We start from the raw sequence: 23974 nt of genomic DNA on the forward strand, positions 1-23974 counted from the left end.
GGTTTAAGTAAGTGGGGTTATAATCAAGTTGCCCAAAGGAGCCATAATATACAATTGGCTTTGTTCTAGAATTTCCAAACTAGTTCCCAAATCTTTGAATCTCACTTTTGGGGCAAAGTATAAAATTTTGCAAAATGTCCACATCAGCAAATATCATTTGTCACTCATGCACTGAAAGTACCTTCCCAAAATCTTTACCGAGAACATCAATGCCATTTATTCCTCAAGAATAAGAGCACTTAGTTCAACTCCTTGTAAAACTAGCAATTGTAATGTTCTTCATTGATTGACACCTGGTGTCATCATCATACAACTTGAGGTCCAAAGGAAAATGAGGCTTATTCTCTTAAATTGCAATAACCATTTTATTCTATTTTCCCAAAGACAAAAAAAAAAATTCTTTCTAGATCACATGATCTTGGGCAAGCAGACCATATGCTTCAGTGTCCTCCAGCTTCCTGGGATTAATAACTATACCTGCCTCACAAGATTATGGTCAAAAATAAACAAACAGTGCATGTAACTAGTATAGCAAAGTATCTAGCATACAGTGTTCAACATAAGTTCAATAAATATCAGCTTTCATCATTATAGACTGCTGGGGATTTTAAATGATAAGTTTTCTTTTGAATCCTTAGTACCTGCTCCAAGAACTGCCACTCTGTCTCCTGTTGGTCCCATCTGCCCTTGAAAGCCTCACTGATTCAAGGGTTCTCAGTCATATCATCTGCACTCTCTTCTAAACACCTTATCAGTTAGCTGGAGCTACAAGAGGAGATCACCAGGGCCTTGTCTGTAAAAGGCCCTGTTTGTTTCTCGACAGAAACAAATTAATAATATGATCCATCTGATCACTTCTACAGGGGTTGGAGGTGGCTTCATAGGCATGTGACTTGTGTAGCTGCACAGGGTGCCATCCTCAGAAGGGCCCTGGGCTTGGTTTTATCTTCATTTGAAAATTCTCAATAAAGTTTGAATAATTGGGCAGCCCCGGTGGCGCAGCAGTTTAGCGCTGCCTGCAGCCCAGGGTGTGATCCTGGGGACCCAGGATCGAGTCCCACATCAGGCTCCCTGCATGGAGCCTGCTTCTCCCTCTGCCTGTGTCTCTCCCTCTCTGTATCGCTCATGAATAAATAAATTAATTTAAAAAAATAAAAGTTTGAATAATCCTCATTTTGCACAAATTATGTAGGTGGTTGCAACTAGAGTTTTGATCAGAGTGATATAATTGTTTCATGTTTTAAAAGGACTACTCCAGCTTTTGTGTTAAGAACAGCCTATAGGGAAGGTAAGGGTGTAAACAGGAAAAACAGCTAGGGCGCTGTTGCTTTAAAAAAGGTGGGAGATGGGGATCCCTGGGTGGCGCAGCGGTTTGGCGCCTGCCTTTGGCCCAGGGCGTGATCCTGGAGACCCGGGATCGAATCCCATATCAGGCTCCCGGTGCATGGAGCCTGCTTCTCCCTCTGCCTGTGTCTCTGCCTCTCTCTCTGTGAGTATCATAAATAAATAAAAATTAAAAAAAATAAATAAAGTAAAAAAGGTGGGAGATGATAGTGGTAAATGATACCAGGACAAGGGGGCAGTTAGGATCCATTTGTCTGTAGCCACAGCAGAGGTGCCCAGCAACCTGGGCATGCCTGTCTGCAGCAGTGTCCCAGCCAGCTGGCTCCTCCTGCCCACCACCATTTCCTGCCCAGTTTCCATGCTGGCTGCCTATTAATCTGACAGCCCTATGTTTTTCTGATATATTTTCCTATCCTAAAAGAACAGATAGTTGGTTTCTCTTCTTGCCTACTTGTTTGTAGGGGAGAGAAGAGGATCCTATGGTCCCAAAACTGTACACAGTAGCAAATAGGAATTTTTTAAAAATCAGGGTGCATTCCCCAAATCTGGACTCGTTACAATGGAGAAAATTAGTTGCTGAAGGAAAAAAGGTGGGACACCTGGGTGGCTCAGCAGTTAAGCACCTGCCTTTGACTCAGAGCGTGATCCTAGAGTACCGGGATTGAGTCCCACATCGGGCTCCCTGCATGGAGCCTGCTTCTTCCTCTGCCTGTGTCTCTGCTTCTTTCTGTGTGTCTCTCATGAATAAATAAATTAAAATCTTAAAAAGAAAAAAGGAAAGAAGGGCCCTAGCTTAATCAAGCATCTTCTGTGTTAGGTAACTATTGTTGGAACTTATTACATATTCTCTCACTGATTCAATTAAGCAATAGGTGTAAACATTACTCCTCCCACACCAAAAAATAAAAAATAAAAAAATCTGTAGCAAGGAAATATCTACTAAAATTTACATAAATTAAAAAAAATTACACAAATAAAAAATACATTTAAAGTACCTTTAAGACCCACAGAATACATTGCTCAACACTCAGTAAGAAAAAAGAAAAAATGAACTAACTTTTCAGACTTGTTATTATTTTAGGTATATATCTAAATTTAGATATCTATCTGAATGTATAATTTAGATATATATATCAATTTTAGATGTAAATATGAATTTGTACAATTATTTCTATATTTAAGCTAGAAAATATAAAAAGAACCATCACTATTTAGTTTTCAGTTAATCAAATAGAAAATTCATCAGGCCATGCTACAAATGGCATGATACAACCAACAGTAAGTAAAAAGTATATACTTCCTGATCTAAAACTCTTAAAAAATAGTTTTTCCTCTTTCATGTGCTCAAAAATTTCTCTGAAATGACAAAACATAGATAATACCAATTCCCAACCTAAAGGGCTTATGTCGGCTACTCACCTTCTTCTGAAGAACATTGATTTTTCTTTCCTTCACTTCTAACATATCCTTCATGTCTCGAATCTCTCCAGCCAGTGTCCCCTTCTCTTCCGTGAGGTCCTGCAGCTGCTTTGTTTTTTTATTGAGAAAAGATTCTTTCTCTTCCAATCGTAACCTCAGTGCATCTACCTGAAGTCAGGAAAAAGAAAGAAGGTTGCAGTTTTACACCATGGTCATCAGTAACCATCGGTCATGCCTTGGGAGGGAGTGGGGCATCAGTGTGCCTTCTCAGCACAGCATGGTCAAACCATTGCTCACAAGCACCTCAGTGCCCTGTGTTTAACAGCCTGTATCTACCTTAAAGTCCTGTTATATGTGTGTATCTGAACAGAGATGCTTTTTTAAATATAAAGTTTATATGAAATATAATATATTATGAAATAGTAGTATGTGTCCCTGTTGTGAACACCACCCTTCCAGCTTTTGGGGTAGTGGAAGAATTTAATCCTCATTCTCCATACCAGAAATATGATAGATAGTAGTAGCCACATCAACAATCAAGAAGTAGTGATGGAAGCATGTTACTTAGAGATATCAAAATAATCAGACAAAAAGAGTTAAAACAGATTGTCTTGGGGAAGAAGAAATAGGATAGGTAAGTAGGGGTCTACTGCATCTCATCACAAATCTTGTTGAGTATGTTTTATATTATACTACTAATTTTAGCAAGTAAAATTTGGATGGCAGGGGCACAAAAATTTAAGAAAAAAAAAAAAGAGGAAGGAATAACACAATAAGCCAAAATAAATAGATGTGTAAATACTATCAGGACACAGATTCAAAAGGCAAGCTGGAACACGGGAAAGGACACTTTGATTTTAGGCTGGATTCTGCTTCTATCTAGCTATGAGCATCAGGGAAAATAACTCCCCCATCAGCCTTCAGGTCTCTGTTTTCCCATCCATAAAACTGAGGTTGGAACTCCCTAATTACTGACATTTTTATGATTTTAAAGGCAAAAATCAATCTTAGATCGACTACATTAGGAAAGGGTGATGAAATTAGAGATGACAAAGTTATCAGAGTAGAAACTCCTTTTCTTAACCCTGTGCCAGGGGGTTTGTGTTTCTAAAGGGCAAGGAGGATGGGAGGTTGATGAGCAGAGAGTTTCTCTAGTTTCTGTCCCAGAGAGGAGGAATAAGCAGTGAGTTCCCGGGAAGGGAAAGGGTGAAAAAGTAATTGAAGCCCAGTTGGCAGAAGGACCCTGACTACATTATGAGACAAGATGGACATTCTGTGACTACACAGGGTGAAAACAGCAGATTGCTTAAACATCTGATAGCTGTGCCTCTTCTTACATAAGGGTCACAGAAATCTAGGGAATGAGAAGTGAAGGGGATACTCAGGTCCTGGGAATCTTCCTTTGACTAAATGAAAATTCAAGCCAGTTGCACTAAAGCTTAAGCATCCCAGATTCTCAAATGGCCTATCTTTATTTAAAGTCATCTCCATCTACCAACCTAGAATAACATCAATACTTCTCTTTGGGTTTTTATCCTATCTGGGGAAAAAAAAAAAGGTGATTTTTAGTTTATACATTAAGGGTGGAATTTGGTGGGTTCCTTGGAAATTGGTAGGACATGTTGAGCACTCCAGATTATAGTAGTGGCTATAAGGGGTTACATTCAATTGTGGAGATTTCCCACAGGCTAACCAGGACTCAGTGTGAATCTGAGAACAAATTTTGGTACCATTAGCCTTGCGTTCTAGCTATCAAACATGGATGGTCTATATCTGGACTAGAGGAAATGCTCAACATCCAAAATGGTGATATAAATAAATTACACTCTGAGAGATAGTAAATGGTGCTGTAGAGAGTTTAGAAAAAAGAGACTCAGTGTTGATGACTAACATACTTAACATTTACTGTGCCTTCTCATCATGTGTGATCTTTCAGTGCCCTGCCAGACCTTCCTGGGCCTAGAAGAGACAAAGTTCTAGGTGTAAGAATATTTCTCCAGGAGTAAAACAGTGAGGATGCCCATGACCAACATACTGCTCGCAAACCTTACATGGTAGGAAGGAGTCTGTGCCAGCTAATGTCTTCATTGGGGAGCTTAATTTCCATGTACCCAAATGCACTAATTTAGCTTCAAAGGAATTTGACTCATGACCTTCAATCACTTAAAGCTACTCTTATAGCTTTGCAGTCTCCTAGAATCAAGAAACTAGGTTTAAGGGTCTTTTTTTTTTTTTTTTTTTTAACAAAACTTTGACCTGAACTGCATCCAATTCTCAACCAACATTAGCCTAGTTTGCAGTAAGCAAGTATGACATCATTTCTAAAATCAAATTTTAACTTCCAGATGGTGCAAAACCACGAGCAGGCACACAGGCCTCCTGATGCACAGAAGTTTAAATACAGGGAAGATCAGGAAAGGAAGAATACCCTCTATTAAAAATTAGAATATAGAGTTTCAAATTGGGTTCTCCTCATGAATATTCAGACTTCACTCAACAGTGTACATAATTTATAAAAGAATCAGAAAAGCCTAAAAAGTTAGATTATATTCTAACATCAGGTAGAAACATAAAAGTTAAAATGTTTGGGAATATGAAATACCTTTCTCTGCCTCTTCACTCAACACCAAATAATTTTAAGGGCCTTGACTCTCTCTCTCTCTCTCTCTCTCTCTCTCTCTCTTAAACTTTGGCAGTTGACTCAATAATAAAACTTGGCAAGGCAAAGAGCACCATCATTTCCCAGAAAAACAAAAGAAAATTAGAACTGTATGATATAGGCAGTGCACAAAGACCCATAGGTCGAATTTCCAATTTTTATATATGACTTAACCACATGGGAATGAGTCACCTAATGTTAAAACTAGGACAATCTTTTCATTTTAGGAGAATTATTCATTTCCTTCTGACCCAGTTGTATGTGTATTTGTGTGTGTGCGTGTGTTTAAGTGCGTGTAACATATGAAAATTTAACCTTTTATCTGGCAGTATAAAATATCAAACATTTGTTATCACTTCAGTTCCAGGTAATAACTTGAAAGAAAGGGGCTATGGTAATAAAATTGGCAAAAATTGCCAAAATCAGAGTTAAATATTATTAATCTTTATGTCAGCACCCAGGAATTATAACCAGTTCCAATGGTGAGGTATGTTTCTAGAAGTTCTATACATAAGCCTCCCGACCTTTCTGCTGTATTTTACATAGGCTTCAGAAACAGTTTCAATGTTGTGACAAAACACTAAGTGCTACTTGATGTGCCATAAATAATTTTTTAAAATCAAATGGTTCATTTCAATCTTAAAATGACTACAGCAACACTTGAGAAAATAAAAAAAACCTTGAGAAGGAAAAAGGGGCCACTTGAAAATTTTCACAGATTAAATACTACTTACTTGACAACACTTCAGGAATTGAATAAACACTATCACAAAGAACAACTTTAAAAGAAAATGAAACTGGAACACTCATAAAACTCCCTATATAGTTTTATTTCACATTCAAAACTTCATTTGTTTGTTTTTCCTAATAGCAGACTTGGATTAAGGGTATATTTGAATTTGACTCAACATGCAATCATTCAAATGGGGAGACAGTTTCAAGTTAAAAGTATGCATAATATACACAGCCTCCAAAGACACAAACACTAAAAATAACCTAAAATCTAAAACTTGCTGTGGTAATAGTCACTAGTTCTCACTCGCATCCAATCTCCCATCCAATCACCCTTCCCACCCCCTTGCAGGAAGATGGGGCTTTATGTGTTACTCATGAAATGTAAACAGAAACAACATATGTCACTTCCTGTCCATCTATCCCCATACTATTTCCCTCACTCAGAAATCTTGAAGGCTACAATTTCCAGATGGTAGAGCTACAGGACGGCCGAACTCCCATAAATCTGGATCCAAGTGACCATGAGAAGCAGGATCACTCCTTACCATCTTCCACTCTAATCTTCAACCCTTGACATGGGCTGGACTTTTAGTGTGATGTGTCAAAACCACTCAGAAATTATTATAATTTCCACTGATTTTGCTGGGGAGTGGGCACCTTAAAACTAGAAAGGTTTGTTGGTCTTAGAGATTGCTATAAACCTCAAAGAAAAAGGGCCATTATTACTCCCTCTACTCCTTCTATGTGTAGGACCTCAAAATCTACTTTCCCCTATCCTTTGACCCCAAATCCAAAGAAGGAGGGAAAATGATGGAAAGCCAAGGACAGAGTTAAATGGAGCAAGGAGCAGAACCCTGTGGGGTAGACACTAAGGTCAAAGACCAAGATCTTAGGAGCAGAAAGGGATCAAGAGAGGAAGAATCCCTTTAAGCTCATTGGCTTGAACTTCCATTTGTATAACAAGTGGCCCAATGGAACTACTCTATTTTGCAAAAGTCTCTGCATTGCAAATATACATGTTCAAGCAACTCATGGTAATGGCCATGAGGTCAGGAACACAACAAGGTGTTTGAAGCAAAATGAGGATAATAACAATACCTCCTTCATCAAGTTATTTTGAGGATTAAATTAAATAACATGTAATGCACTTAGCACAGTGCCTGGTACCTAGAAACACTCAATAAATCTTTGCTATTGTTATTATACTATTCTGCTTTCTCCAACTACTTAATCCAGTGATTTATATACTGTAGGAATGCAATAAAGGTTGCTAATCAGCAGCCTTCAGTAAAAGTGGAGACTCAGAAAGTAAGATTTTGTGCTCTAACATGTAGCAGGGTGTTATATTGTCTGTCATTTAAAATATTTCACCATACACTGTATGATATGTGTGTGTGTGTATGGAGGGATTTTAGGGTGGGTGGGTGAATGGGTGTATTTCCCAACTGGAAATAAATTCTCTAGGGGTAATTAGCCTATGAAAGACTTTAATTAAAAGCTGACATGGCAGAGATAGCTACCAAAGTACAGAGATATTCTTTATATTTGATCAACACCTAAAATTTGCTCGATTAACATAATTAATGTGAGGAATGATTTTTCCTTGGTTATCTGAGTGGTGTTTGAGATGTGTAGATTGGCTAGAAATGTTGCACAAGTCTCCTACTCTTCCAGGGACAAGATTTAAGATGGTTTGTCCAATGGAGATATGAGGTAAGCCACATCTATAATTTTAAAGTTTCTAATAACCATATTTAAAAAGGTAAAAATAAACAGGTAAAATTACTTTTAATAATATATTTAATTAGACATACTATATCCAAAACATTGTTTGACCTGTAATCAATATGAAAAATATTAATGAGGTATTTTACATTCTTTTTTCTTCAAAATCCAACATTTATTTTACCCTTTCTATGTATCTCAGTTAAGACTAGCCACAATTTAGGTACTCAAGAGCCACATATGGCTCATAGTTACCAGATTGGACAGTGCAGGTCTATGACTCTAGTAAGCCCCAAAGTTTCAATTTTTAGATTTCAATATCCCCCGAATACAGATGCTTCAGGGAGGATTCTGGCCCAAAAGCAAACAAGGTTGGCTGAGCTCTACTCAGAAACTATCATGGCACTGACCTAGCTAGTGTAAACTGTTTCTGGCCTCAAAAGGACAGATAGCTAGAACCTGAAGGAACACTCTGAGAGGCTGTGATGTACTACTTAAAGAAAGGCTCATGGGGCAGAAATCCTATAGCTTTCCTTTCTCTAACCATCAGAGGTTATTGATCTTTACCAGAGACAACCACGTAACTGTCAATGATCTAAATGGCTTGATTCTTTTAGGATGGTCTTTCTGGAGTTTTGTTGAAGAGAAGAATTCAGAATAATCACTGGGTTTTTTTTTCTAAAGATTTTATTTATTTATTCATGAAAGACACAGAGACAGAGACAGAGACAGAGGCAGAGACACAGGCAGAGAGAGAAGCAGGCTCCTTACAGGGAGCCTGATGCAGGACTTGATCCTGGGTCTCCATTATCAGGACCTGGGCTGAAGGCAGTGCTAAACCGCTGAGCCACCCAGGCTTCCCTAATCACTGTCTTTTAAAAACTCTTTCTATACCAATCCTCAATTATAGCAAAATTTGCCTTTCAGAAAAAAATGTCCTTCAGCAGCTGCACCATTAAACACCAGCTATATAGCTGAGGGTATGTCCATCTCTTATGCTATATTTGGTTGGGTTATGCCCTTCTATTCTTGGATTTCTGCAGCTATTCTGATTTCAGATTTCTCCTCTTTGTAGGAGATTTTTTCAAAATCTACAGTAACTAGAATTATTTACTCATTCATTTAACAAATATAAAGAACTGATTTTGTACCAGGCATTGTTATAGGTTAGAGATACAACCTTTTTTTAAAAAAAAAAAAAAAAAAGATTTTATTTATTTATTTATGAGAATACACGGGGGGGGGGGGGTGCAGAGACATAGGCAGAGGGAGAAGCAGGCTCCATGCAGGGAGCCCGAAGCGGGACTTGATCCTGGGTCTACAGGACCACGCTCTGGGCTGTAGGCGGCGCTAAACCGCTGAGCCACCTGAGCTGTCAGAGATACAACCTTTTAACAAGACCATCAGGTGTATGACTTATTGAAACACATATTTGTGAAGTTGAGGGTAAGGCAGAGCAAACAAGTATTATGTCAATATCATCAGTAAACACAATTTTTAAAATAAGTGGGAAGTAATACAAATATGAAATTCAAAGGCTTATGTAAAATACTTATAAAAAACTGGAATGACAAAGACTAATTTGTGGATATTTGTGTGTACTGACAAAAATGTATATGTATGTTTGTATGCATACTAAGTAATAAAATTCATGATTTAGCAAATATCAGCTGTTGTAAATCAAACCTGGGTGGACATTTTGGTATTCAGTAAGTTAGTTTATTTAACCAATAGCTACTCTTTACTGTGCAGTCCTGGAACACAAAGTGGTCTTCATTGATCTTTAAATCAGTTGTGCTTTATACCTGCTACACTGTTTTCAAGATAATTTTGAATAAATCTAGGTCTTTAAAAGTAGTTTTGTAATACTAATAAGTATGAACAGATTATGTATTTTCTCTTTTAAAAAATTATTTTCTAGGTTTGTCCGGTAAAAAGGCTTAGAAAAAGTGACTACCTTTGTAGCAATGAGCACATACCCAAAATACCCAGATTGTGGTCTCTAAAAACTATATCTCACTAAAAGAAAATCAATTTCACTGTAGAAATGATTAATTTTAGATATGTGACAAGAAACATACAAGGTAAATATAGAATACTTTGTTAAACCAGAAAGCAAGGAAATTATTAAAGACCAAATAGTCTTTTTTTTTTTGGCCACACATGGAACAACTGGATGCTGTTGTGTGAAGAGATATTAGGAAGAAGGAATGGATTCTGGACAAGTAGGGAGCTATAGCAATCAATCAGAGAGACAGTAGCTACCACAATAGGGATGGAGGTGATAGAGAAGACGACCATGGCTGTGCTTGAGACATATTTTGAGATACAATCAGGAGGCAGTTGGCAGAACTGAGGGTTTGTATGTATAGGGATCAAAAGAAGGAAGGAAACAAAAATAATTCCTGGCTGGAGCAACTCTTTAGATAATGCAATTATTGCCTGTACTTGGAAAGACAAGAGAATCAGATGTGGGGGTAGGAAATCAAGAGTCTGAGACTAGGTTATACATATTTTGAGATGCAAGGAAATATCAGATGGTAAAAGGCTATATAACTTGGAAGACCCTGAGACAATAGAACCTGAACTACACTCTAACCTATGTGTGAATAAGCAGTCTTGTACACATATCTACATTCCTTCAGAAGACTAATTAGGACATCTACTGCACATTTACAGATTAACTCCCACTTAGATATAGCTATTTGAGACCAAGTTAATAAGCATTTATAAAAAGATGACATCAATACAGTTTGAAACCAAGAGAAGGGCAGCCTGGGTGGCTCAGTGGTTTAGTGCCGCCTTCGGCCCAGGGTGTGGTCCTGGAGACCCAGGATTGAGCCCCATGTCAGGCTCCCTGAATGGAATGGAGCCTACTTCTCCCTCTGCCTGTGTCTATGTCTCTCTGTGTCTCTCATGAATAAATAAATAAAATCTTAAAAAAAAAAAAAAAAAGAAAAGAAAAGAAAAAGAAAAAGAAAAAGAAAAAGAAAAAGAAAAAGAAGAAAGAAAAGAAACCAAGAAAAATCTCCCAAAAAGATTCGTGGTCTTTTATCTTTATTTATAAGGTCTCTCTTCACACAGTCATGAGTAGCAACAGATTTGGTCATTTCTATTATGCCCTTAAATTCTTCAAGGAGACTAGTTAATGTCAATGACGTATTTACTGTCCTATTGATCACTACAGTCAGTAAATCGATACTGACTGGGAAAAAACAGGCTATATGATTCTACTTCTGTGTGCTGGCTTTCCTTTAGCAGCCAAAAACTTATACATTTGACCAAGGAAGAAACCTATATTATATTTTAAGATATTTAGATAGCACAAAAAAGAAATAATAATGGCTATATTATAAAGTGCTTCATAATTTACAATATACCTTTCTCTTAAATTATAAGTCTGTTCCCTTATACAATTTCAACTCAGAAAATAAAATTCAGGGATATTTAGTATTGTAATAACCACATACTGTGCTTATAAAAGTTAAGTTACAATCACCAGCTTGTTAATAACACAGTTGAGATTTTCAGGTTGTAAAGATGCATTTTGTCTTACCTACCTGTCAAAAAATTATATCCAAGACCCACATGCCACCTACTTGAAGAAAACAATGCTTGGTTAAGAGTACTTCATATCACCCACATGGAGGAATTCGTATCATATGCGGGTTAATAATCCAGCCAACTTTATAAAGCCTGTTTTCATACTTAAGTTTTTGGCTACTTCTTACACTAAAATTAGGTGGTTTTAAGTGACTAGTCCAAAGTTCAAAATTTAATGTTCAGTTCAGTTCCAGCAAATTTCTGAAAACACATGGGAATTGTAACTCATGTGTTAATACTTAAAGTTTTTGTTAATAAAACTTCCAACACTAACCTTACCTCATTGAACTTACCTCACTGGTTTTTATGCTCACTATAAAACTATAGCTGTCATAATATTTTTGAATTACTACAAAAGGAAGTAAGCCATTCCAAAATCAATGTTATTTTGCAACATGATGATAGTTATAAATTCAAAATACTTAAAACCAATTTGCAAAGCTATCAATCTTAGTACCTCCTAACATTTAAATACCCCATCTTCAAAACATTTACTATTATCGAAAAACAAGTTTAAGAAAACACCATGTATCACTCATATTGTACCTTCCCATCAAGTAAGCACATTATATTTAAACATGAAGATGCATTTTATCATAAAATTTTAAAATACTGGTTCTATTTACATATGCCATGAGCTTTCTAAACTATCGCTGAAGCCCAAAGAACTTAAATCACTGATAATTTAGTATCAAGATTAAGTATTAATTTTGTGATCTCAAGGTCAGTGCTTTTCAACAAATCCAAGTAAGTAATCTCCATCTAGGTATGCTTGATATGTTTGTCAATGACTTACAAATTAGGAACTGGAGTCATTTTATTTAAAAGAGAAGTAAATCCATATTTTAAAGTCATGTCTCTCAAATCAAGACCCAGACTCCAGGAGGATGGACACTTGTGTTCAAGAACCCATGAGTCTGCTATAAGAATTGTTTCAGAATTGTTTTACACTATTTTTTCTTTTTGATGATTATCTCAAAAGTTAGGATGAATTATTCTGGGTCATGTAAATTGTTATCCTTATAACCAAGAACTGTTAAGAGATTTCAATATCTGCTTTTGAGTTTGCAGTTAAGATTCCTTTGGAGTGAAATGGAGAAAGAACAGAATGACCTCTTATTTCTCTGATATGTTCTCTTCAAATCTTTGCCATTAGACATAATGGTGACCATGCAAACAAGGGATTCCTCAGAACTATAGATACAGAAATCAGTGAGGAAAGCAGGGTATCATAGAGAACACCACTAGCAGACCTCCTGAACTAGCATCAGAGCCATGGCGGTTAGCACCATATTCATATCAAGTATAAATTAATGTCCAGCAAATAATCCTTTTCCATATAAAGTTAGTATCAGTAGTTTAAATTTTATAAGCTTTGGCACTATATTTTCATTTAGTGTGTAATTTCAATTTAGCCTCACAGTTCTCTAAGAGTTATAGGCATGCTTAATCTTATCTTTGTATATAATTAAGCAACATAAGTAATAATTGTTACATTAAGCAATACTGAGTGTCTACAACATTCTTTTCATTTTTCTTTTAAAAGGAATTTCTTTTACTTCTCAAGTGTAAGACATACTGCTCTAAATAAACAGTATTTATTCTTTGAAATCCTCCTGAGTGTTGTGCAAATGTTAAATGAGGGAGTAAAGGTGTGTTCCTTGATCAAGCTAACTGGGGAAATATGGCTAGTTCTCCTAATTTATAGTAGACATTAACATACTAAAGTTCTGACATCCTATAACAAAGATCTTACCTAACTCACCTATTCTTGCATCTATTTAACCACAAAACCCTGGTTTATCTAAGAATGCATAATAATATCCTTCAGAAATGTTTAGGAAAGATTGTTCTCAAGTATTTTTTAGCCATCAAATTTTAAGGCATGGCATACATATGATGTGTTTGAGTGTGTTGAAATGAGGACACGGCTCTGGATTACTCTCAGAAAGCCCTGCTCAGAGTCAACTAAATATTTTCAAGATGTCCTCTGTGCCTCATAGTGTGTTTGTTAGGTGATGCACCAGAATGCCTAATACATTCCTCAGGACCACCTGTGAGGGAGGTATTGTTTATAAGTAAAAACACTAAGCTCTGAGAGCTTGTAGAGCTAACTCAGTAGACTGCATTAAAGCCCCATCTTCTGGTTTAAGATCCACTACACCAGTCTGCTTCCAGGTTCTTTTATGGTTCTGTTGGCACCCGGAGGGGAGGCCCTTGGGGGAAGACTCTTGCTTCTCAGAAACTCAGCTACCACCTTTATAAACCAACATAATTTTGCTCAATGGCCTCTAAAATCACCACCTACCCCAAACATTTATGATGTCTGGAAATGAGTGCTCCAGATACTAAAACATATTTTAAAACTTCAGTAATTAAAAGAGTTTGGTATTGATGCAGAAAGAAAAAGGGGAAATCCAAAATAGATTCACATACTTATGGAAATTTAAATATTTATTTATTTATTTATTTATTTGAGAGAGAGAGCAGGAGGAGGGGCAGAGAGAGAAGCAGACTCCCCACTGAGTGGGGAGCCCTACACAGGACTCTACCTCACAACCATAAGATCATGACCTAAGCCAAAATCAGGAGTTAGACACTCAACTGACTGAGTCACCCTGGCATCCATACTTAAAGAAATTTAGCATATGATAAAAGTGAGATTTAGATTCAATAGAGAAAATATGGATTATTTAATTAATAATGCCTGAAAACTATCAACTTACAAAAATAAACTCTAACCTAACTCCTTATAATAAAAATTAATTCTTAATAAAGAGTTAGATGTAAAAAAATTAAACCATGAAAATTCTAGAAAAAAATATGGGGGCTCTTCCTTTTATTTCTGAGTATAATAGTCCCCTCTGATCTGCAGGGATATGTTCCAAGACCCCCAGTGGATGCTTGAAACCACAGATAGTACCAAATTCTATATACTATGTTTTTTTCCTATATATACATACCTATGATAAAGTTTAATTTACAAATTAGACACAATAAGAGATTAACAATAACTACTGTTAAAATATAACAATTATAACAATATACTATAATAAAACTGCTGTATGTGGTCTCTCTCCTTCTTTCTCTCTCAAAATACCTTTCTCAACCATACTCACCCCTTTCTGTTTGTGAAGATATGACTTGATAAAATACCTACATGATGAGGTGAAGTGAGATGAATGACATAGGCATAATGATGAAGCATTAAGCTCCCACTGACTTTCTGAAACTATGGAAAGCAAAACTGCAGATAGGTTGGGGAGTACTCTATAGAAAGCACTTTCTTTTTTTTTAATAAGTTTATTTTTTATTGGTGTTCAATTTGCCAACATATAGAATAACACCCAGTGCTCATCCCATCAAGTGCCCCCCCTCAGTGCCAGTGACCCAGTTCACCCCCAACCCCCGCCCACCTCCCCTTCCACCACCCCTAGTTCGTAGAAAGCACTTTCTAAGCAAGAGAAAAAAAAAAGCTTAAATACCATAAAGGAAAAGACAGACAAATAAGATTAAATACAAATGAAAATGTCTTCATGAAAAAAAGACAAAAGGCAAACTGTAGAAAATATCTGCAAAAGCCAAATGTAAAATGCAATGTGGGTTCCAGTGTAATATGTTTCCAATTGTGAATGACAGAAGGAATATGTGCTTGTGTGTACAAAGAATATTTCTGGAAGTACACATAAGCAAATAAGTACGAGTTTATTAAATCCCTACTATATACTCAGTTACATAAGTGATAAAAACAAAGATTAAGTTGATATTAGTCAATTACACTTGTAAGCTAACTAAGGCATCCCACTGACTGCTATGGGGAACTCAGAGTAAGGTAAATTCAGGCAGGCCCAGAGGTCCCAGAAAATCAAAGGATCATCTGCCTTTCCAATTGACCTCTTCTCAGGGCAGAAATGCTGCAGTCAGAGGAGCAGGCAAGTGCACAATCTTTCCTAGAATTATTTATAGTAATACATATCAAAACTGCTATGACTCTTTAATATTTTATTAACACATTGTTCAAAGCCAAATAATAGTAATAAATATACACAGAGGCTCTAGACTCCTCAAATTCATATCTTAACTTTCCACTTAATCACTATAGCTTATAGCAAGATACAATCTCCCAAAACTTAAGTTTCCCTGTCCATAAAAAAAGGATAATAATAGTACTGATACTATAAGGATTAATTGAATCATGACCTACAGGGAGCTTCATTTAAATGTACTAAGAAATAAAACAGAAACATGAACAGTGGCTGCTGTTTAATAATAATCATTTATGATTACTAATCATCTATATATGGTTATAAATTTAGTCATTAGAGTGCTATATTCTAGCAGCTATCATTAAATGTGATTATCATTAATCACAATGAAAAGAATCATGGGAATGTAAGTTAACACCCTTGAGCAATTTCACGAGATCCACCAACACTTTGGGACAGCAGATGCTGCTCTCCATTTTACAAGCCTAGAGCCACACAGCTTACAGTGGCAAACCTGAAGACCTGAGCCCATATCCATCAAACTCCAAAGGGCCTACTCTGAACATCATGCTCAAAAGGAGAAAAGTTGTAAATATGTGAACTGTATGAATGACAAGCACAGAAGGGAAGAGGAACATAGCATGAAGCCAAAAACATAAATAAAGTTGGTAAAATTATAGTATACATTTCATACTTTCTGATATATTGGTATTGGTAGGTATTATTTACAGTTTAAAAGATTCGGGCTCTGAGGGGTCTCCAGGCTAACATGGTAGAACTGTAATTCATATATATATATATACATTCATATATATAATATGTTTATTATATATTTATATATTGTATATAATACCTGTTTTTATATTATGTTTATGTTTATTCTATATTGAATCATGTATAATAACCATATATTAATTATGGATAATACACATTTACATATAAATAATGATATACGATATAAAATTAAAATATATTATTTGCTGCCATATAGTGTATTACACAGTAGCAAATAATAACTCTATTCTCCATTTCTAAAATGCTCTGAACACTGGAGCACACCCAGAGAGACTGCATTCACTGAGAGACACCTCTGGTATCAAAGGAACTGGCTGATGCCATTTCTCTCTCACACCCCCAGTATAAGTACAGGGCCACTGTGGGAACCAGCTCAGTGCAGACACTCACTACTTAACTTGCTTACATCAAGCCCCACAATCCATACTCCAGTGGAACCCCACCTCCTAGATACACCTGTCTCAGTCCCATCACAGCAGGCCCCCTCCCACAGAAGACCAGCCCAAACCCTTGCTCACATCGCATCTCCCTACAGGAGAACTTTATGGAGCCTCAGTTCTAGTGGTGGTGGTAATAGGTCTCATTGCACAAGCAGACCAAAGCACATCTCATTAAAACATGCCACATTCAGGCCAGTAACCAAACATTGCCCACAACAAGCAAAAAGAGCCTCTGCAGATGACCGACCTGAAGGAAAAAGTGGCCAGGACAAAACAGCAGCATACAAGCAGCACACATTGGAGACATTATCAGGAGTGCCAGACCTGGGGAATAAGGGACACCACATGGCAGGGCACTACAGGACCTCTTCCTCATAAGGCTACTACCTTTAAGAACAGGAGAAGTAGCTGACGTTCCTAACACAGAGAAACAAGCCCAGAGACTTAGACAAAATGAGAAGACAGAGAAATTTACCCTAACTGAAAGAACAGAACAAGGCCATGGCCAGAGATCTAAGCAAAACAGATATATGTAATGCCTGATAGTGAATTTAAAGTAATGATCATAAGGATATTCACTGAACTTAAGAAAAGATTGTATGACATGAGTGAGATCCTTAACAAAGAGATAGAGGATAACGTATGAGAGATAAAGGGCTCAATAAAAGAAATGAATAACATGTTTGGTGGAATGAATCCTAAGATGGAAGAAGCAGAGGAATGAATTAGTGATCTAGAAGGCAGAGTACTAGAAAGTACTTGAGTTTAACAAAAGAGAAAACATGGAATTATGCAAAACAAGAACAGACTTAGGGAACTCAGTGACTCCATCAAACACAATAACATTCATATTATAGGAGTGCCAGAGAAGAAGAGAGAGAAAACGGGGACGAAAATTTATTTGAAGAAATAATAGCTGAAAACTCTCCTAATCTGGGGAAGGAAACAGATATCCAGATCCAGAAGGCAGAGAGAACTACCATCAAAATCAACAAAAGCAGATCTATACCAAGATATACTATAATTAAATTGGCAAAATACAGTGATAAAGAAAAACTTTAAAAGCAGCATGAAAATAAAGACAGTAACTTACAAAGGAAAACCCATAAAGCTAGTGGAGGATTTTTCAGCAGAACCTTACCAAGACAGAAGGGAGTGCCATGATATATTCAAAGTGCTGATGTGCTGAATGGGAAAAATCTGCATCCAAGAATACTTTATCCAGCAAAACTATCATTCAGAACATAAGGAGAGATAAAGAGTTTCTCAGACAAAAACTAAAGTAGTTCATGACCACTAAACCAGCCCTGCAAGAAATATTAAAGGGGACTTTCTGAGTGGAAAGAAGAGACCAAAAGTGACAGAATAAATTTAGAAAACGTAAAAATGAATATTTCTATAAGGAACCAGTCAAGGAACTCAAAAAATAAAAAGATATAAAATATAAAAACATGTACCTAAAATATGGGAAGGAGAGGATTATAGATAGGTTCCAACCTAAATGACCATAATATAGACTGCTATATGCAGAAGAGATTATATACAAGTCTAATGGTAACCATATGTCAAAAATTAATAATAAGTATTAAAAAAATAAAGAAAAAGAAATTCAAATATATCACTAAAGAAAATCAGCAAATCATAAGAGACAAGAGGGGATTAGAGAAAGTCTTCAGAAACAACCATAAAACAAATAATAAAAAGGCAATAAATACATATCTATCAATAATTACCTTGAATGTAAACAGACTCAACACTACAGTGAAAAAACTCAAGGTGACAAAATGAGTAAAAAACACAAGACCCATCTATGTGCTCTCTACAAGAGACTCATATTAGACCTAAAGACAACTGCAGATTAAAAGTGAGGGGTTGGGGGCACCTAGGTGGCTCAGGTGGTTAAGCATCTGCCTTTGGCTCAGGTCATGATCCCAGAGTCCTGGGATTGAGCCCCACATCAGGCTCCCTGCTCAGGGGGAGTCTGTTTCACCCTCTCCCTCTGCTCCTGCTCTTTCTATCTCTCTCTCTCTAATAAATAAAATCTTGAAAAAAAAGTGAGGGGATGGAGAAACATCTATCATGCAAATGAATACCAAAAGAAAGCTGGAATAGCTATACTTACATCAGATAAAATAGTCTTAAAACAAGATTGTAAGAAGAGACAAAGAAGGATACTATATAGTAATAAAGGGTACAATAGAACAAGAAGATATGATAATTGTAAATATTTATGTACCCAAAATAGGAGCACTCAAATACACAAAACATAAAGGAACTAATTGATAATAATACAGTAACAGTAGGAAACTTTAACAACCCATTTACATCAAAGGACGGATCATCTATATAGAAAATCAACAAGGAAAGCAATGGCTTTGAATGCCACATTGGAACAGATGGGTTTAACAGATATATTCAGAACATTCCATTCTAAAACAGGAGAATACACATTCTTTTCCATTGCACATTGAACATTCTCCAGAATAGATCACACATTAGCCCACAAAGCAAGCCTCAACAAATTCAAAGAGATCAAAGCCATATCATTTATCTTTGCTGACCACAATGCTATGAAACTGAAAGTCAACCAAAAGAAAAAAATCTGGAAAGACCACAAATACATGAAGTTTAAAAATATGCTACTAAACAATGAATGGGTCAACCAGGAAATCAAAGATGAAATTAAAAAGTACATGTAAACAAATGAAAAGGAAAATGCAATGGTCCAAAACCTTTGGGATACAGCAAAAGTGGCTCAAAGAGGAGTTTATAGCAATATAGGCCTATATCAAGAAGCAAAAAAAAAAAAATTTTCAAATAAACAACCTATCCTTACACCTTTCTAGAAAAGAACAATAAGAAAAACCCAAAACCAGAGAAGGAAGGAAATAATACATATTGGGACAGAAATAAATGATATAGAAACTAAAAAAGCAATAGAACAGATCAATGAAACCAAGATCTGGTTCTCTGAAAAAAATCAATAAAACTGATAAGCCTCCAGACAGACTTAACAAGAAAAAAAAAAAGAGAAAGGACTCAAATAAATAAAATCACAAATGAAAGGGGAAACATAACAACCAACACCACAGAAATACTATAAGAGAATATTATGAAAGCTATATGTCAACAAATTGGACAACCTAGACAAAATAAATAAATTTCTAGAAACACGTAAACTACCAATACTGAAACAGGAAGAAAGAGAAAACTTGCACAAATAAATACCTAGCAAAGAAATTGAATTGGTAATCAAAAAATTCCCCAAAAAACAGAAATCCAGGACCAGATGGATTCACAGGCGAATTCTATCCAACACTTAAAGAAGAATTAATATCTATTCTTCTCAAACTATTCAAAAAAAAAGGAAAAGGAAGGAAAACTTCCAAATTGATTGGAATAAGAATAGCATCACCCTAACAACAAAGCCAGAAAAAGACACCACAAAAAAAGAGAACTACAGGCCAATATCTCTGATGAACAAAGATTTAAAAATCCTCCACAAAATATTCATAAACAGAATTCAACAATACATTTTAAAAAATAATTCACCATGATCAAGTGGGATTTATTCCTGAGTTGCAAGGGTGACTCAATATTTGTAAATCAATCAACATGATACATCACATCAATAAGAGAAAGGATAATAACCATATTATCATTTCAGTAGATGCAGAAAATCATTTGAAAAAGTTAATATCCACTGGTGATAAAAACTCTCATCAAAGTAGGTTTAGAGGGAACACATCTCAACATAAAAAAGGCCATTGGTGAAAAACCCACAGCTAACACCATCCTTAAAGGGGAAAAACTGAGAGCTTTACCCCTAAGGTCAGGAGTAAGACAAGGATGTCCCTCTCACTCTCAGCACTTTTATTCAAATAGTACTGGAAGTCCTAGCCACAGCAATTAGACAATGAAAAGTAATAAAAGAATCCAAATCAGTAAGGAAGAAGTAAAATTTTCACTATCTGCAGATGACATGATACTATATATAGAAAACCTGAAAGACTCCACCAAAAAACTGCTAAATAAACTCAGTAAATTCACAGGATACAAAATCAATGTACAGAAATCTGTTGCAATTCTATACATCAATAATAAATTAGCAGAAAGAGAAATTAAGGAATCAATCCAATTTACAATTGCACCAAAAATAATAAGATACCTAGGAATAAACCTAATCAAAAGGTAAAGGACATGTACTCAGAAAACTATAAAACACTGATGAAAGAAATTGAGGACAACACATTGAAATGGAAAGACATTCCATGTTCATGGATTAGAAGAACAAATATGGTTTAAATGCCTATACTACCCAAAGCAATCTATACAGTTAATGTAATCCCTATCAAAATAACAACAGCATGTTTCACCGAACTAGAAAAAACAATCCTAAGATTTGTATGGAACCACAAAAGATCCTGAATAGCCAAAGCAATCAAGAAAAAGTAAAATAGGCTGGAAGCATCACAATTCCAGACTTCAAGTTATATTATAAAGCTGTAGTGATCAAGACAGTATGGTACTGTCACAAAAATAGACAACATAGATCAATGGAACAGAACAGAAAACCCAGAAATGAACCCACAACTAGATGATCAATTAATCTTTGACAAAACAGAAAAGAATATTCAATGGGAAAAGAACAGTCTCTTCAACAAATGGTACTGGGAAAACTAGACAACATGCACAAAAGGAAACTGGACCACTTTATTATACCATACACAAAAATAAATGCAAATTGAATTAAAGACCTAAATGTGAGACCTGAAACCATAAAAATCCCAGAAGAGGGATTTGGTAGTAACCTCTTTGACATCAGCCATAGCAATTTCTTTCTAGATATGCCTCCTGAGGCAAGGGAAACAAAAGCAAAAGTAAACAATTGGGGCTACATCAAAATAAAAAGTTACTACATAGCAAAGGAAATAACCAGCAAAACTGAAGGTAACCTATAGTATAAAAGAAAATATTTGTAAATGACATATCCAATCAAGTGTTAGTATATAAAATATATAAAGACTTTGTAGGGATGCCCAGGTGGCTCAGTGGTTGAACATCTGCCTTCAGCTCAGGTTGTGATCCCAGAGTCCTGGGATTGAGTCCCACATTAGGCTTCCCACGGGGAGCCTGCTTCTCCCTCTGCCTTTGTCTCTGCCTTTCTCTGTGTGTTTCTCATGAATAAATAAAATCTTTTTAAAAACATTGTACAACTCGGGGATCCCTGGGTGGCTCAGTGGTTTAGCGCCTGCCTTTGGCCCAGGGCGCGATCCTGGAGTCCCGGGATCGAGTCCCACGTCAGGCTCCAGGCATGGAGCCTGCTTCTCCCTCCTCCTGTGTCTCTGCCCCTCTCTCTCTCTCTATGTCTACAGTAATAAATAAATAAATAAATAAATAATAAATAAATAAATAAATAAATTGTACGACTCAATACCCAAAAAAACAAGCAATCCAACTAAAAATGGGCAGAAAACATGAACAGACATTTCTCCAAAGAAGACATTCAGATAGCCAACAGATATATGACAAGATGCCCTTCATCACTCACTAATCATCAGCACAAATCTAAACTACAATGAGATATTACCTCACACTTGTTAGAATGACTGAAATCAATAAGAAATCAATCAACAAGAAACAATAGGTGTTGGTGAGCTTATGGAGAAAAAGGAACACTTGTGCACCCTATTGGTGGGAATGCAAACTGGTGCAGCCACTACAGAAAACAGTATGGAGTTTCCTCAAAAAGTTAAAAATATAACTGCCCTATGATCCAGTAATGGCACTACCAGATATTTACTAAAAGAATGCAAAAACACTTATTCAAAGGGATACATGCACCTCTATGTTTATAGCAGCATTATTTACAACAGCCAAGCTATGGAAGCAGCCCAAGTGTTCACTGATAGATGAATAGATAAAGATGTGATACACATACACACACACACATACACACAAACAGAATATTGTTCAGCCATAAAAAAGAATGAAATCTTGCCATTTGAAACAATGTGGATGAAGCTAGAGTGTAATGCTAAATGAAATAAGTCAGTCAGAGAAAGACAATTACCATATGACAATTACCTGAATCCCCATCACTCATGTGTGGAATTTAAGAAAAAAAAATTAATAAAAAGGAGAAAAATAGAGACAAATTGAGAAAAAGACATTTAATTAAAGAAAACAAACTAATAGTTACCATAAGGGAAGGGGGAGGGGGGTTAGGTTAAATAAGTGATGGGGATTCAGGTAATGAGCACTGGGTAATGTATGAAATTATTGAATCATATATTGTATACCTGAAACTAATATAACATTGTCTCTTAACTAACTGGAATTAAAATAAAAAGTAAATAAAATAAAATCCCCTGAACAAAATGTCATCAACAAGAAAATCCTGCAAAATGCTAGCAGGTATACACTATTTCCTCTACATATGCTTATGTTGCATTGTTTCAACTTAAGTCAAATATTTACTATTTAACTAGTTTTCACAGATTTGCCTTTCAAAATAATGAAAATACTTCCATCCTTAGGTATTCAGAAACATGTTTTACACACATGAATAACTGAAGGAAAGGAAGATTCACTACTATAGTTCCATTATAATACACTCCACTAAAGTGTGTATGGAATTTAGGAAAACATCTGCATTTTTAAGCCAAGTTGAAGCTTCACATCATTGACTGTTAGGACGAGCATAAATGATTCCGAAATGGGTGGTAACACCAAATCCTGCACAAATTTACTTTGGCCAGAGAAAGCAACTGTTTCTCTGTTGGGACTTGTTATGGACTCTTCCAATTTGTAAGCATTTTGTTACCAAGGAACATAAAACTGGAAAAAAACACAGCTCCAGGAGTGAGGAAGACAATCAATCAATAATTATAAAAAACAATTAAGCCAAAAACAAGACATTCCATGATGTTTAAAAAAATTCAAGTCATGGTAAATACATTCTTTGCTCATTTTTTTTTTTCATAAAGAGAAACAAACACCCATCCCTTTCTGGATTCACCATCATTGCTCCTGAAAATATTTACCATGTTACGATGGGAAACATTTTGCAAAGTATAGAAAAATCTGTTTCATCCCGTAAATTTTCTATGTGCATGCACACGTGAGTATGTGTTGTGTATGTGTAAATCAAATTACCATGAGCAGTAAGTTAACAATATTCCACTGTATTATTCTTGCAGCAGTGCTCTCTTTGTTTAGAGTTCTACAATTTTAGAGAGAAATCAAAAGTGACCTGCTTAAAGAGT

At 36.0% G+C, this 23974-nt stretch overlaps 1 protein-coding gene across 1 annotated transcript in view; it reads right to left on the reverse strand.

Annotated features, from left to right (window-relative positions):
- The window catches only part of ERC2 (ELKS/RAB6-interacting/CAST family member 2), a 907564-nt gene that overhangs the window by 526046 nt on the left and 357544 nt on the right, over positions 1–23974 (reverse strand). Inside the window, exon 8 of the mRNA XM_041762409.1 lies at positions 2764–2931. Within this exon, the coding sequence (XP_041618343.1) occupies positions 2764–2931 (168 nt within the window). The remainder of the gene's footprint in view (positions 1–2763; positions 2932–23974) is intronic.

Source organism: Vulpes lagopus, chromosome 7 (assembly GCF_018345385.1).
Source record: "Vulpes lagopus strain Blue_001 chromosome 7, ASM1834538v1, whole genome shotgun sequence".
Classification (NCBI taxonomy): Eukaryota; Metazoa; Chordata; class Mammalia; order Carnivora; family Canidae; genus Vulpes; species Vulpes lagopus.